The following is a 12469-nucleotide window of genomic DNA, read 5'->3' as shown; positions in this document are numbered from 1 at the left end:
GTTATTTAAGCATATCTGAATAGTGTGGGTGGAATTTACCCTAGAATTTATGTAATAAGAAAAAACACAATTGTTATAAAATAGCAAGTGAAAATAGCATAAATCATCCTCAATGGGCTGAAAAATCAGACAAATCATCTCAAATTTGCTGAAATCCTACAAAATCACCCAAAATATGCAGAAAATTGCACAAAATCACCCCCAAATGTATTGAAAATGGCACAAATCGCCCAAATGTGCTGAAAATTATAGAGGTATGTATTTATTCCATCTTGGCTCCCCTGTTTTTTTATCGAATTGTTAAAAACAAGGGTAGTAAATGCGATAAGCACTTCCGTTTATTGGAAAGGAGAAAATATCTTCCAAACAATTCACCATACACCGCTTCAATCCGTCATTGTTTTCCTAGTTAAGGAAACGACCGGAGTAAAATACGATGATCCCTCAACGGAGAAATGCTCGTCCATCTTTTTTGCATAACCATCAAAGACAACATCAACATTGATTGAGCTCCCAAAGTGGGCAACTAACATGGGCTCCGCGAAAGCCCGAACAAAGTTCGCCACAAAGTTACTACTCATCTTGTTATTGTAGTCTTCGTTGGCGTCAAATGCAACCAAAGCAACTTCCATCTTGTCCAAATTGAACGATCCTTCACTCTGGATTGCCGTCTTGATTTCTTGTATAGACGGGGCGTATATCGGAATGTTAAACGAGTGCAAATCTTCCTCCTTCACAAGCCCCTATATGTAAAAAATAAGGAAAAAAACTATAATAATATGTATATCTTTGTATAAATATTACTTCCTCTGTCCCACAATATTTATTTTGAAAAGTTTATTTTTGCCGTCTCAAATTATTTGACTCTTTATAATTCCAATGAAGCATTAATTGGATTTTTCAAACTTATCATTTATCGCACTCAAGATAATAAGTTAAAGGGAGCAACTAATTTAAGGGTAAATTACGGCCACCCCTAATGTAAGGTCAAATTACAAAAAAAAACTCATGTTTGGGTAATTACAACCACCCCCTTAACTATGAATTTTCTTACACGTCAACCATTATGGTGTCAAATTCAACATAATCTTCTCGATTCTGTGAATTTTTTTTCTAATTTGTACTCGTTTTGTGCAAAAATGCAGTTTCAGATGCACCACAATATAATATTAACAAGCCAAGATACACATCTTATGATCATCTTGTTTCTAAATGTGGAGGTGTAATAGGATAAAATGGGTACAAATTGGAGAATATTCCACTAAATTTGACACTGCAAGGGTGGACATGTAAGAAGATTTGTAATCAAGGGGCGGTTGTAAGTATACAATTATGACGGATTTTTTTGTAATTTAACTTTACCTAACGGGTGGTTGTAATTTACCCCTAATTGAATTGTGGGTTTATTGCATTCAACACCCTGTATTTACTCCAATTATTCAAAAAAAAAAAAACTCCTCGAATTATAAATATTAATAAAATTTCCCACCATATGATTCAATTTTATTATCAAACTACCACCTGAAAAAAATGTTTTGTTTCACTATATATATAACACAGGGTTTTTCTTTTTTTTAACAATTCGATGTATCACAGTTGTTCAGCTAAATGCAGTAGTGAGTAAACTCCTTAAATTACCTCTGCAACCATATCGGAAAGTGTTTCCGACAGGAGCGTAATTGGCTTGAATTCATCTTTGGAAGTGGGGTCCGCAACACTTCTACCGACCAATGCCAAAACCATACGACCGCCACCTCGTATTTCCTCGCCGCGCAACTTCAAAAAAGTCGTAAAGTCCCTCTCGAACTGGTTCGAGTATGCTTCGAATACTTGTGGCGAACTCGTTGTTGTTAAGTATATGTTTTCTTTGTTACTCTTCCCCAAGCCTTGAGGAATCTGCCATGCATGCATGCATGCAAAATCATCATTTAAAATTAACTAAATACTCAAAATATTTGATAATATATATATATATATATATATATATATATATATATATATATATATATATATATATATATATATATATATATATATAGAAACATATTATTAATTAATTAAATAACCTGGGAGAGCCAATGAATGCTTGAAGTCGAGTAAGCAAAGTGAAGGCTGTTGTTTGGGAAAAGTCTGCCGTAGAAAGAACCAGGTGCACCGTATATATAGCACTCTATATTATTATTTTTCGTATTCGTATTCGTATTCGTCGACATCAGTTTAAAGAGATTGTTGAAATCATTGTCTGGAAGATCGTTCAGAAAGACTTGGATTTCACGAGGAGCATGTTCTTGAAGTTTGGAGAGTTGTTCGATGATGTGTGAAATTACCAAAAGGGTGTTGGGACCAGATGAACACCCCAAATCTGCCATCTTCATGCATTTGAGGAAGCTGTCGTGATTATCAGTTGTTGTCAGCATATCTTTTAGGGTTTCGTCTAAGACTTGCCATGTTTTTGTCATCACAACTTTCTGCAACAATATAATGAATGTCACATGTATGCATTAGAGAGAGAGAGAGAGAGAGAGAGAGAGAGAGAGAGAGAGAGAGAGAGAGAGAGAGAGAGAGAGAGAGAGAGAGAGAGAGAGAGAGAACCTGGACGCCAGAATTGTTTGCGTAGCTGGTTTCACCATCTCCGGAATTCATATTCTTCACCGACATTTCTGATAAAAACGCTACCTTAATTAGCTTCTCTATGAAAATATGATAGACGCAGATGCTCTATTTGAAATCGGAATCCATCTTATATAGTTTGCCGCCGGTACCTTCATTACCAAAAAAAAAAACAAAAAAAAAAAATTCGGACTACATCCATTTGTAGACACGTGTGCTATATGTTTTTTTTTTTTTTATTGTTTATTATTTATTTATTTATATTCTTATTTTCTATTTTCTCTATAATTAAAAGGAGGAATAAGATGGTGAAGTATTCCCTTTGTAGTATGTACAAAACTAGCCTTTTCATAGGTAGAACTTGTAGGAGAATTACGTAATTCAATTATCATTTTATTATATAAATATCTTAATTATTATGAGGGAAGTTTCTCAAGTTTCTTTTCTTTTGTCACCCTATTTATGTAGTCTTTTAAATGGTATTTAATATTTAATAAAATAAAATTAAGGATCTTAACTCTTAAGGTTTGACATCTTTCATCACGTGATATTAAATGGATTCAATCTTGCAATAACAACCGGTTCTCTTTTGTCGAGTGATATTTTTACTTTGAGTTTTTGTGCATAAGTCCATGACCAACTATCTCTATTATTCTAGGTTCATGGCCTATATCTCTTTCTCTAATAAGCACATTCCTTTAATATGCATTAGAAATAAAGGAAAAATTAATGTATATGACAAAATTACCCCAATCATTTACATCAAATTCTTAATTATAACCCCAATTAAATCAATTTTGACCACAAAAATCCTGACTTTTTTTTTTCTGCAATTATTTTTTGCCGCTGATTTCCGGTGTTGACTTTTCGATTTTTTTTTCTGGTCTGTTTTTCTGCCGCCAGTCCCCGGCGTTGACTTTTTCGATTCTTCAATTACTATTATTTTTTTTCCGCAGCCGTTTTCTGGCGTTGATTTCTTTTAGTGATTTGTTTTCCTAAAATTTTTATCCATTTTTTTACGCCAGCCGCTAAACGTTGACCGTAATTGTACTGTCATTAACAATAATTTTGTTGTCACTAACAGTACATTAACGTAATTGTAATGTCGTTGACAGTACATTTATGTAATTGTACTGTCGTTGACAGTACAATTAGAGTCAGCGACAATATTATTATTTTTTTGGCTTTTTTTTTTATTTTGTTTGATTTGTTGACAAGTCAACATAATTATATTACTGTCGTTAACACTAAAATAACTGTAAACACAATAATATTACTGTCAACCACATCAATATTATTATTCTTTTGGGTTTTTTGTTTTGTTTGAGTTGTTGATGGAGTAACGTAATAATATTACTGTGTACAATTGTAATATTAATGTAAACACAATAATATTATTGTGGTTGACGGTAATATTACTGTTGCATCAATATTAATTCTTTTGGTTTTTTATTATGTTTACCTTTGTTGAACGGTCAACATATTAATATTACTCTAATACACAATAATAATGAGTTTTGTTGTGTTAATATTACTGTGCTAGAGATTAATATATCAATATTATTGTGTTAAACTGTAGTATAAACAATATTACTGTGTTTAACAGTAATATAGTCAATATTACTGTCAACCACAACAATATTGTTGTTTAAACGGGGGCAAAAAGATGATAGAAAAAATTCAAAAAATAATCGAAAAAGTCAACGCCGAAAACTAGCGGAAAAAACCAGGAAGAAAAAAAATAAAAAAGTCAACACCGAAGACCGGCGTCAACGGCGGCGACCGACGAATTGTACTCAAAATTTTGTTTTGGGACAAAATTGAATAATTTATGAAATTTAGGGTCAAATTGAGATTAAATTAAATTAAATGATGAGCATATTAAAATGTGAGAGGCTATTTTAGTCTTTTACAAACTTCTAGACAATGTATGGACTTTATTGTAAAAGAGTTTTTTGTATGTACCCGTTTATGAATAAGTACTCGTTGATGAGCTTATTTGTAAAGTGCCCTTTTACTTTTAGTAACTCGATTTCGATTCTTGAATGAATCCTTGGATTCGCCGCTCTACAGTGGCAGATCTAGACAACATTTTAAGGGGGGGCGAATTTTATAGGAAAAATAATTTTGAGGATTTCTGGGGCAGCGTCCCAAATTTTTTTTCGGGTTATTCACAAAATATTGCTAAAATAAGTATATATTTATAATTTTGAAGTAAAAATATATATTTTAGTAGTTGTATTTTATATTGTAATAACAAATGGAGAAAGAATTTCTAAATTACATAAAAGAATAGAGAAAAAAAATAGGGGGGCAAAAACATATATTTGTATAATAGTATGTCAAAAAGTAATTAAAAAAAGTTGGAATATTTTTTTCTGGGGCGGCTGTCCCCCCTGCCCCTTGGTAAATCCGCCACTGCCGTTGTATGCATATATTTATAGGGTGTATATATATATATATATATATATATATATATATATATATATATATATATATATATATATATATATATATATATATATATATATATATATATATATCATCAGCTAATTAAGGGCTCGTTTGACAAAACTCTTGGATCTTATTTAAAAAAAAATATATTTTAAGGCGTAATTTTGTACTTTTGAATATTTAAGTAATGGAGCAAATAATATCATAAATAAAAAAAGGTGCCAGCCACAAATTTCACGCTCTTATTTTTTTCAAAAACCGTGTTTTCGTAATTGTACTCGTTTGCATCCCATGGAATCCAAAAAGATTCCATCTTGTCCAAATTGAAGGAATCCGAAAAAAAAAATTATTGAAAAAATATAATATAAGCTAATTAAACACCAAAATGAAGAAGGGAGAGCCAATGAAGGCTATAGGATGAATAAGCGAAATAGTCTGCCATAGAAAGAACCAAAGCATTCGATTTTCGTATCAATCTTTTGAGAGAAATTCGGCAGCTGCTTGAACAGATTGTTGAAATGATGATATCATTGTCTGGAAGATCGTTCAGCAACACTTGGATTTCACGAGGAACATGTTTTTGTTTCGACAACTCTTCGATGATGTGTGAAATTACGAAAAGGGTGTTCGGACAAATGAGATGAGCTCTTTCGTTTATTGGCAAGAGAAAATATCTTCCAAAACCAATACACAATACACCGCTTCAATCTGTCATTGTTTTCCTAGTTAGGGAAACGACCGGAGTAAAATACGACGATCTCTCAACGGACAAATGCTCGTCCGTTTTTTTCGCATAAACATCAAAGACGACATCAACATTAATTGATCTCCCAAAGTGGGCAACTAACATGGGCTCCGCGAAAGCCCGAACATAGTTTGCCACAAATTTACCACTCGTGTTTTTGACCGAAACCATGTTGTCGTAGTTGTTGTAGTCTTCGTTGGCGTCTAATGGAACCAAAACAACTTCCATCTTGTCCAAATTGAAGGACCCTTCACTCTGGATTGCCGTACTGATTTCTTGTATAGATGGGGCGTATATCGGAATGTTAAACGAGTGCAAATCCTCCTCCTTCACAAGCCCCTATATGTAAAAGTTAAGGAAAAAAATAGGGTAAATAACACCCACACCCCTGATGTATGCTAAAATAACTTTAAGGTTCATATGATATCAATAATTACACTTATCCCCTGAAACATAGTTAGAAACTTTAATAGGATAATGCATTTGATATGTTATTCCGATAGAGTTCTAACGGACTATTACTTTTAGTTAATGGTGGAGACAACATAGAGTTAGGGGGTGACATGGCTCCCCCAACAATTCTTAAATCACCCGCTCTTTGTTGTCTCCACCACTTTCTAAAACTATGGGGTGGTTGTAATTATCCAAAAAATAGGGTTTTTTTCGTAATTTGAGTTTACATTAGGGTGTGGCTGTAATTTATCCCTAATTAAATTATGGGTTAATTGCATTGAACACCCTGTATTTACTCTAATTATTAAATGAGCTCCTCAAATTATAAATACTAACAAAATATCCCACCATATGATTCAATTTTATTAGCAAACTACCACCTGAAAAAAATGTTTTTTTTTCACTAATATATATAACACAATAAGTTTTTTTAGCAATTCGATATATCACAGTGGTACAGCTAAATACAGTAGTGAGTAAACTCCTTAAATTACCTCTGCAACCATATCGGAAAGTGTTTCTGACAGGAGCGTAATCGTCTTCAATTCGTCTTTGGAAGTGGGGTCCGCAACACTTCTACCGATGAATCCCAAAACCATACGACCGCCACCTCGTATTTCCTCTCCCCGCAACTTCAAAAAAGTCATAAAGTCCCTTTTGAATTGGTTCGAGTATGCTTCGAATACTTGTGGCGGACTCGTCGTTGCTATGCATATGTTCTCCTTGTTATTCTTCTCCAAGCCTTGAGGAATCTGCCAAAATCATTTAAACTAGGGTAAATTACACCTATACTCCTGAGGTATGGTAAAATAACTTCAAGGTCCCTGTAGTAACGGTAATTACAATCACTCCTTTGAAACATTGTAGAAACTCTAATAGAATAATGCATTGGAAAAGTTATTCCGTTAGGGTTCTAACAGACTATTAGTTTCAGGCAATAGTGGAGACAACATAGAGATAGGGTGTGACATTGGTTTACTAACATTTCTTAAATCCTAATATTTTTATATAAGATTTATAAATTTTAGTCTATCGTAGCATTAACGGCCCAACGGAAAACAAATATAGTGCATATCGCTCCCTAGGATATGAAATCTTGATTCCAGTAATTGTTTTAGGGGTGTGACTATAATTACCAATACTACATGGACTTTAAACTAGTTAATTAGTACTGCTAAGTAACGAACCTCATCTTCAATATTTGTAAAACTCTCTCGTGCGATAGTTCGTAAACAAACAGTAATAAATCGAAGAAGAACTAACCCGGGAGAGCCAATGAAGGCTGTAAGATGAGTAAGCAAAGTGAAGGCTGCTGTTTGGAAAAAGTCTACCGTAGAAAGAACCAGGTGCACCATATATATAGCACTCTATATTATTTTTCGTATTCGTACGAGGTGTCGTCGACATCAGTTTGAAGAGATTGTTGAAATCGTTGTCTGGAAGATCATTCAGAAACACTTGGATTTCACGAGGAGCATGTTGTTGTAGTTTGGAGAGTTGTTCGATGATGTGTGAAATTACCAAAAGGGTGTTGGGACCAGATGAACACCCCAAATCTGCCATCTTCATGCATTTGAGGAAGCTGTCGTGATTATCAGCTGTTGTCAGCATATCTTTTAGGGTTTCGTCTAAGACTTGCCATGTTTTTGTCATCACAACTTTCTGCAACAATATAATGAATGTCACATGTATGCATTAGAGAGAGAGAGAGAGAGAGAGAGAGAGAGAGAGAGAGAGAGAGAGAGAGAGAGAGAGAGAGAGAGAACCTGGACGCCAGAATTGTTTGCGTAGCTGGTTTCACCATCTCCGGAATTCATATTCTTAACCGACATTTCTGATAAAAACGCTACGTTGGCTTCTCTATGAGAATAAAACAGACGCTGCTCGAAACTCTATTAACATCCATATGTAGACACATGTGCATGTTGAGTTAGAACTGATGAATTGTCTGCATGTGATTTCTTCCCTTTTTAGTATGTACCTAACTAAACCTTTAAAGATATCGACCGATGGTTTTCTTTTCTTAAGGATCTTAACTCGTAAGGTTTGGCATCGATCTTTCACGTGTGGGGTACTATTAAATGGATACGATGGCAGCATACTCCCACTTCTTGCAAAAACAACCGGTTCTCTTTTGTCGAGTGATATTTATATTTTTACTAACTCGATTTCAAACTTTAATGAAATCCTGGATTTGCAACTCTATGCATATATTTATAGGGTGTATATATCTATGTTAAGGGCCCGTTTGGCAAAGCTCTTAGATCTAATTTTAAAAATTAAATTTCAACGGTTTGGATATATACGTAGATTATAAGTTACTTGAGTGTAGAGGTATAAATGAGTCGAACTCGCCGATTTTTCGAGCTTCAGCTCGAGCTCTCAAGCTCATCGAGCTTTCATTTGATGAGCTCGAACTCAAGCTCGAGCTCATCTCATATATATATGTATATATAAAGCTCGCGAGCCAGCTCATGAGCTCATGAACAACTAAAGATAAACTCAAGCTCGAGCTCGTGAGCTCGAGCTTTTTTCGAGCCAGCTCATCAAAAAACTAGAAGTATGAGAACATTTTTATTCGAAAATTAGAATGTGTGAGTTTGTGAAATAATAGAAGTAGAAAGAGTTAAATGCAAAAACCACCCTATGTGATTTTCCTAAAGGCCAAAAAAAGTAACGGATACCCCCTATAATGTGTTCAAGCAAGCACACTCAACCCTTTTTGTTTTCACCCGTTGACCACTCACGAAAAGACGAAAAAGCCCTCCAAAATAATATTTTCGACCTCCATAATTTTATGACCGAAACCAATTTTTTGAAATTTTCAATTCAGTCCATTGTATTTTCAATTAAGGCCTCTCTCCAATTGAAAAAACACATAGCAACACACAAATACACATACTTCTCTCTGCGCAAGTATACACACCTCACCCCACCACTGCCGTCTCCGCCGCCACCTTCTTATCATCATACAAATCTCAAACCCACTCGAGATTCAACCCATCTCCGTCAAAACCTCCGCCCAATTAAAAAAACGGGATTTTTCGACAACTTGGAGAAGAGATTTGAGCGGGGGGGAAAAGGATGATAAAGAGAATTGCTGCAAGCAGATGGCAGCGGAGGAGGCTTGGGCAACTGGGGAAGAAGAACATGATTTTTTAATTAATTAATTACTTTATATAATATATATCTTTTCATAATTTATTTGTTTAAATTGAAAATAAAAAATACAGAGTCTCGTAGGGGCGATTTTGTCTTTTCATACAAAATATTGTACAAAAATCACACAAGAGTCGCACGAATAGCGCGTGGAAACGACTTTGACTATTGAATACAGGCGGATATGGGTCGCTTTTTTTATCACATGGGGTTTTACGGTCTTAAGGATTAACACAGGGGAGGTTTTTGCATTTAACTCGAAGAAGTGGAAAATATTTTTGTTGTAAATTAAAGAGGGAGTGAGTTGTAAAAAAAAAGTAAGAGCATACAAACTTGGTAGAATATGTAAATCGTGGGCAATAAATTGAATGTTTAGATAGTAAAAGGATTTGGATCACAAAATTTAAAATTTATGGCAAAAAGAAATTCAGAATAAGAGATGTTCAAAAACAAACAATGTATTCATTTTGTGGTTTTGTCTCTGTCTGGTTCTCTGTTTCTGTATGTTTTTGTGTGTGCGTGTGTGCGTGCGTGTGTGTGTGTGTGTGTGTGTGTGTGTGTGTGTGTGAGAGAGAGAGAGACCAAATGACTATAGTTGCTGCATTCTTGAGTCAACAACTATTCACCACATATGGGTGAATTATTTTCCAATAATTCTCCCCATTCGACTCATATGCTTCAACCAATCCCGTTTTGCTTCTAGAATTTTCGAACTTATTCTCTCGGTAAAGACTTGGTAAACATATCTTCAACATTTTAATCGTGTGTGAATTATATCAAAGTTCGTTAAGCGCATCTCGAATCGAATGGTACCTTACATCAGTATGTTTCGATCTTGAGCGGAAAGTAGAATCCTTACTCAAGTGAATGACGACGCTCACGCTGTAAACAAATAAAGAAAAAAAACGAGAAAAAAAAAAGAAAAAAAAACTTACAGCGCGGCTTCTTAGCAACAAGAGCCGATTTATCACCAGTAATCACCACAAGAGCACAAACCATCCACACAGTGATGAAACCTGTTCCTATCCCTCATAACTATCTTTCTCCCCGTAATTTTCGACACGAGCTTAATCACCGCATGACAATCCGGACAAACACGGAGGTTCTTCACAATCTTTATCGTGGACCCTCGTTTCGTACTAATAAGCCCAAACGCAAGCGCAAGCTTTTCGCTATGAACCTCGAGCGATCTCTCCTTATCACTCTCCTCAATATCGTGAAGTACCCCCTCCGTTTTTGAGGTGTGCCCGTGTTCCTTCACCCACTGGTTCACCTGCTCCAGCATTGCGTAAATCTCTCTCCTCTTCGGATGTTTCACATCTCCAGCGAGAAATTCGTGCACTTCGTTATTCACTTCAACCGAGCTGCACCCCGGCTCCTTGTGGACCCCACTTTGCTTCATCATAGCTCTCGTTCGTGAAACCCCCTCCCAATCTCCAACCGCGGCGTATATATTCGAGAGAAGAACGTAAGTTCCGGAATTTGCGAGCCCACGTTCTAGAAGGTACTGGACGATTCTCTCTCCTAGAGGAATATTCTTGTGGAGCCCGCATGCTCCGAGTAATGTTCCCCATAAAACATGGTCGGCTTCGATGGGTGTGCTCTTGACAAGCTCGTAGGCTTCGTTTAATTTTCCAGCTCGGCCGAGAAGATTCACCATGCATCCGTAATGCTCGATTTTTGGCGAAATTCCGTATTTACCCTCCATCGAATTGAATATGGCCCAGCCTTCGGAGACCAGCCCAGCGTGAGCGCAGGCACTTAGAATGCCAATGAAGGTGATGTCTGTAGGGCGAAGTCCCGACTGAGACATTTCGTCGAACAGATTCAGAGCGTCTCCACTAAATCCATGAATCGCATATCCGTTGATCATTGCGTTGTAAACAACAGCGTCCTTGTTTTTGATTGCATCAAACGCTAACCTAGCATCCTCTAAACTCCCACATCTGCAGTACATATCAATCAGAGCGGTCCCCACGTGAGTATTTATCGAAGCGGAGCTATACTTGAGGTAAGAATGGATCCACTGGCCTGATTCGAGCGCTCCCACCTGACCACATGCTGAAAGAACTGCCAGCATGGTTGCTTCGTTAGGCTTCAACCTAGCCTCCAGCATTTGTCGGAACAGAATCAAGGCCTCGTTTGGCCTTCCGTGTTGAGCATAGCCATCGATCATCACATTCCAGCTCACAACATCCCTCTCCTCCATTCCGTCGAACAACACTCTCGCCTCGTCGATTTCCCCATTCTTTGCATACCCAGTGATCATTGCTGTAAAAGAAACAAGATTTCTCTCAGGCATTGTGTCGAACAGCTTACGCGCAGAGACGACATCGCCGCCTCTTCCGTAAAGATCGACGAGAGCCGTTCTGACGTACGTATCCGACTCAAACCCGAATTTATGAGCGTGGGAATGGAGGGCTTTTCCGAATCCCGACGAACACGCTTTGAGGACGGTGGAAAGAGTAAACGCGTTCGGCTCCACTCCTTCCGTGATCATCTGCACATAAAAACCGAGAGCTTGTTCGTGGAGACCGTTTATGGCGTGGCCACGGATTACGGCGGTGTAGAAGTAAACATCGGGATTCTGAGTACGGTTAAAGAGCGCAACGGAGCATCGAACATCTCCGAGAGAAGAATACGACCGCTGGAGCTTGAAATTCAAGACTGGATGAGTTTCCAAATCATGGCGGATGATGAATGCGTGGATTTGGCTGAGCTGCTTGATGGATTTGCTTTTATCTATGAGCAATGCAAGTTTTTCGGGCTTCTGGGTTAGGGTTTTCTCGGGTTTTGCGGTGAAGTGTGTCGGCTGTACCACGAGTGGAGAAATCGAGGACATAGTTTACTAAATGTGGGGCGTCGTCATCTAACAAGTGCGAGTAGTGTTTGATTAGATTTATCAGCTGAATCAAGAACTAAATTATATTTATCCAGAAAAAAGGTTGGTACTGTTAAACAATGGAATTCGTAACCAAGTTTGAATTTTTTTTCCACATTTAACAACCACCAGTCCACCACTACAGCTAAATTTAAAAAAAATAAAAA

General features: G+C 36.6%; 3 protein-coding genes across 4 annotated transcripts in view; all 3 read right to left on the bottom strand.

Moving 5' to 3' along the window:
• Positions 1 to 12469, bottom strand: part of LOC105954777 (Tetratricopeptide repeat (TPR)-like superfamily protein) — a 31693-nt gene that overhangs the window by 19013 nt on the left and 211 nt on the right. The window contains exon 2 of one of the 2 annotated variants that reach the window (XM_088812841.1): positions 10357 to 12290. In XM_088812841.1, the coding sequence (XP_088668967.1) occupies positions 10389 to 12263 (1875 nt within the window). In that variant the 5' untranslated portion in view covers positions 12264 to 12290 and the 3' untranslated portion in view covers positions 10357 to 10388. Of the gene's footprint in view, positions 1 to 10154; positions 12291 to 12469 lie in introns of those variants that run through there. The other variant, XM_012978457.2, reaches the window with a different exon arrangement.
• Positions 74 to 2874, bottom strand: LOC105954779 (benzoate carboxyl methyltransferase). Its single transcript, XM_088812837.1, has 4 exons — positions 2593 to 2874; positions 2067 to 2468; positions 1639 to 1896; positions 74 to 743 (listed from the first exon to the last, which is right to left on the bottom strand). Exons 1-4 carry the CDS (start codon positions 2656 to 2658, stop codon positions 387 to 389), a joined length of 1083 nt encoding a protein of 360 aa, XP_088668963.1. The 5' UTR covers positions 2659 to 2874; the 3' UTR covers positions 74 to 386.
• Positions 5698 to 10485, bottom strand: LOC148772451 (benzoate carboxyl methyltransferase-like). Its single transcript, XM_088812845.1, has 5 exons — positions 10357 to 10485; positions 8029 to 8142; positions 7526 to 7924; positions 6757 to 7014; positions 5698 to 6148 (listed from the first exon to the last, which is right to left on the bottom strand). The coding sequence occupies exons 2-5, from the start codon at positions 8092 to 8094 to the stop codon at positions 5768 to 5770; spliced, it is 1104 nt and encodes a 367-aa protein (XP_088668971.1). The 5' UTR covers positions 8095 to 8142; positions 10357 to 10485; the 3' UTR covers positions 5698 to 5767.

Source organism: Erythranthe guttata, chromosome 2, assembly GCF_056151865.1.
Source record: "Erythranthe guttata isolate IM_541 chromosome 2, IM_541, whole genome shotgun sequence".
NCBI classification, from domain to species: domain Eukaryota; kingdom Viridiplantae; phylum Streptophyta; class Magnoliopsida; order Lamiales; family Phrymaceae; genus Erythranthe; species Erythranthe guttata.
The sequence above is the reverse complement of the archived record's forward strand: the minus strand, read 5'-3'. Positions and strand labels throughout refer to the sequence as shown.

What these genes read in the sequence shown, in the direction of transcription:
- LOC105954779 (XM_088812837.1), bottom strand. Translation starts at nt 2,658, where the DNA reads ATGTCGGTGAAGAATATGAATTCCGGAGATGGTGAAACCAGCTACGCA. An exon ending in CAAACAATTCTGGCGTCCAG is followed by an intron (nt 2,469 to 2,592) that starts GTTCTCTCTCTC and finishes ATATTGTTGCAG; the next exon opens with AAAGTTGTGATGACAAAAAC. An exon ending in TTTCCGATATGGTTGCAGAG is followed by an intron (nt 744 to 1,638) that starts GTAATTTAAGGA and finishes TTTTACATATAG; the next exon opens with GGGCTTGTGAAGGAGGAAGA.
- LOC148772451 (XM_088812845.1), bottom strand. Translation starts at nt 8,094, where the DNA reads ATGTCGGTTAAGAATATGAATTCCGGAGATGGTGAAACCAGCTACGCA. An exon ending in CAAACAATTCTGGCGTCCAG is followed by an intron (nt 7,925 to 8,028) that starts GTTCTCTCTCTC and finishes ATATTGTTGCAG; the next exon opens with AAAGTTGTGATGACAAAAAC. An exon ending in TTTCCGATATGGTTGCAGAG is followed by an intron (nt 6,149 to 6,756) that starts GTAATTTAAGGA and finishes TTTTACATATAG; the next exon opens with GGGCTTGTGAAGGAGGAGGA.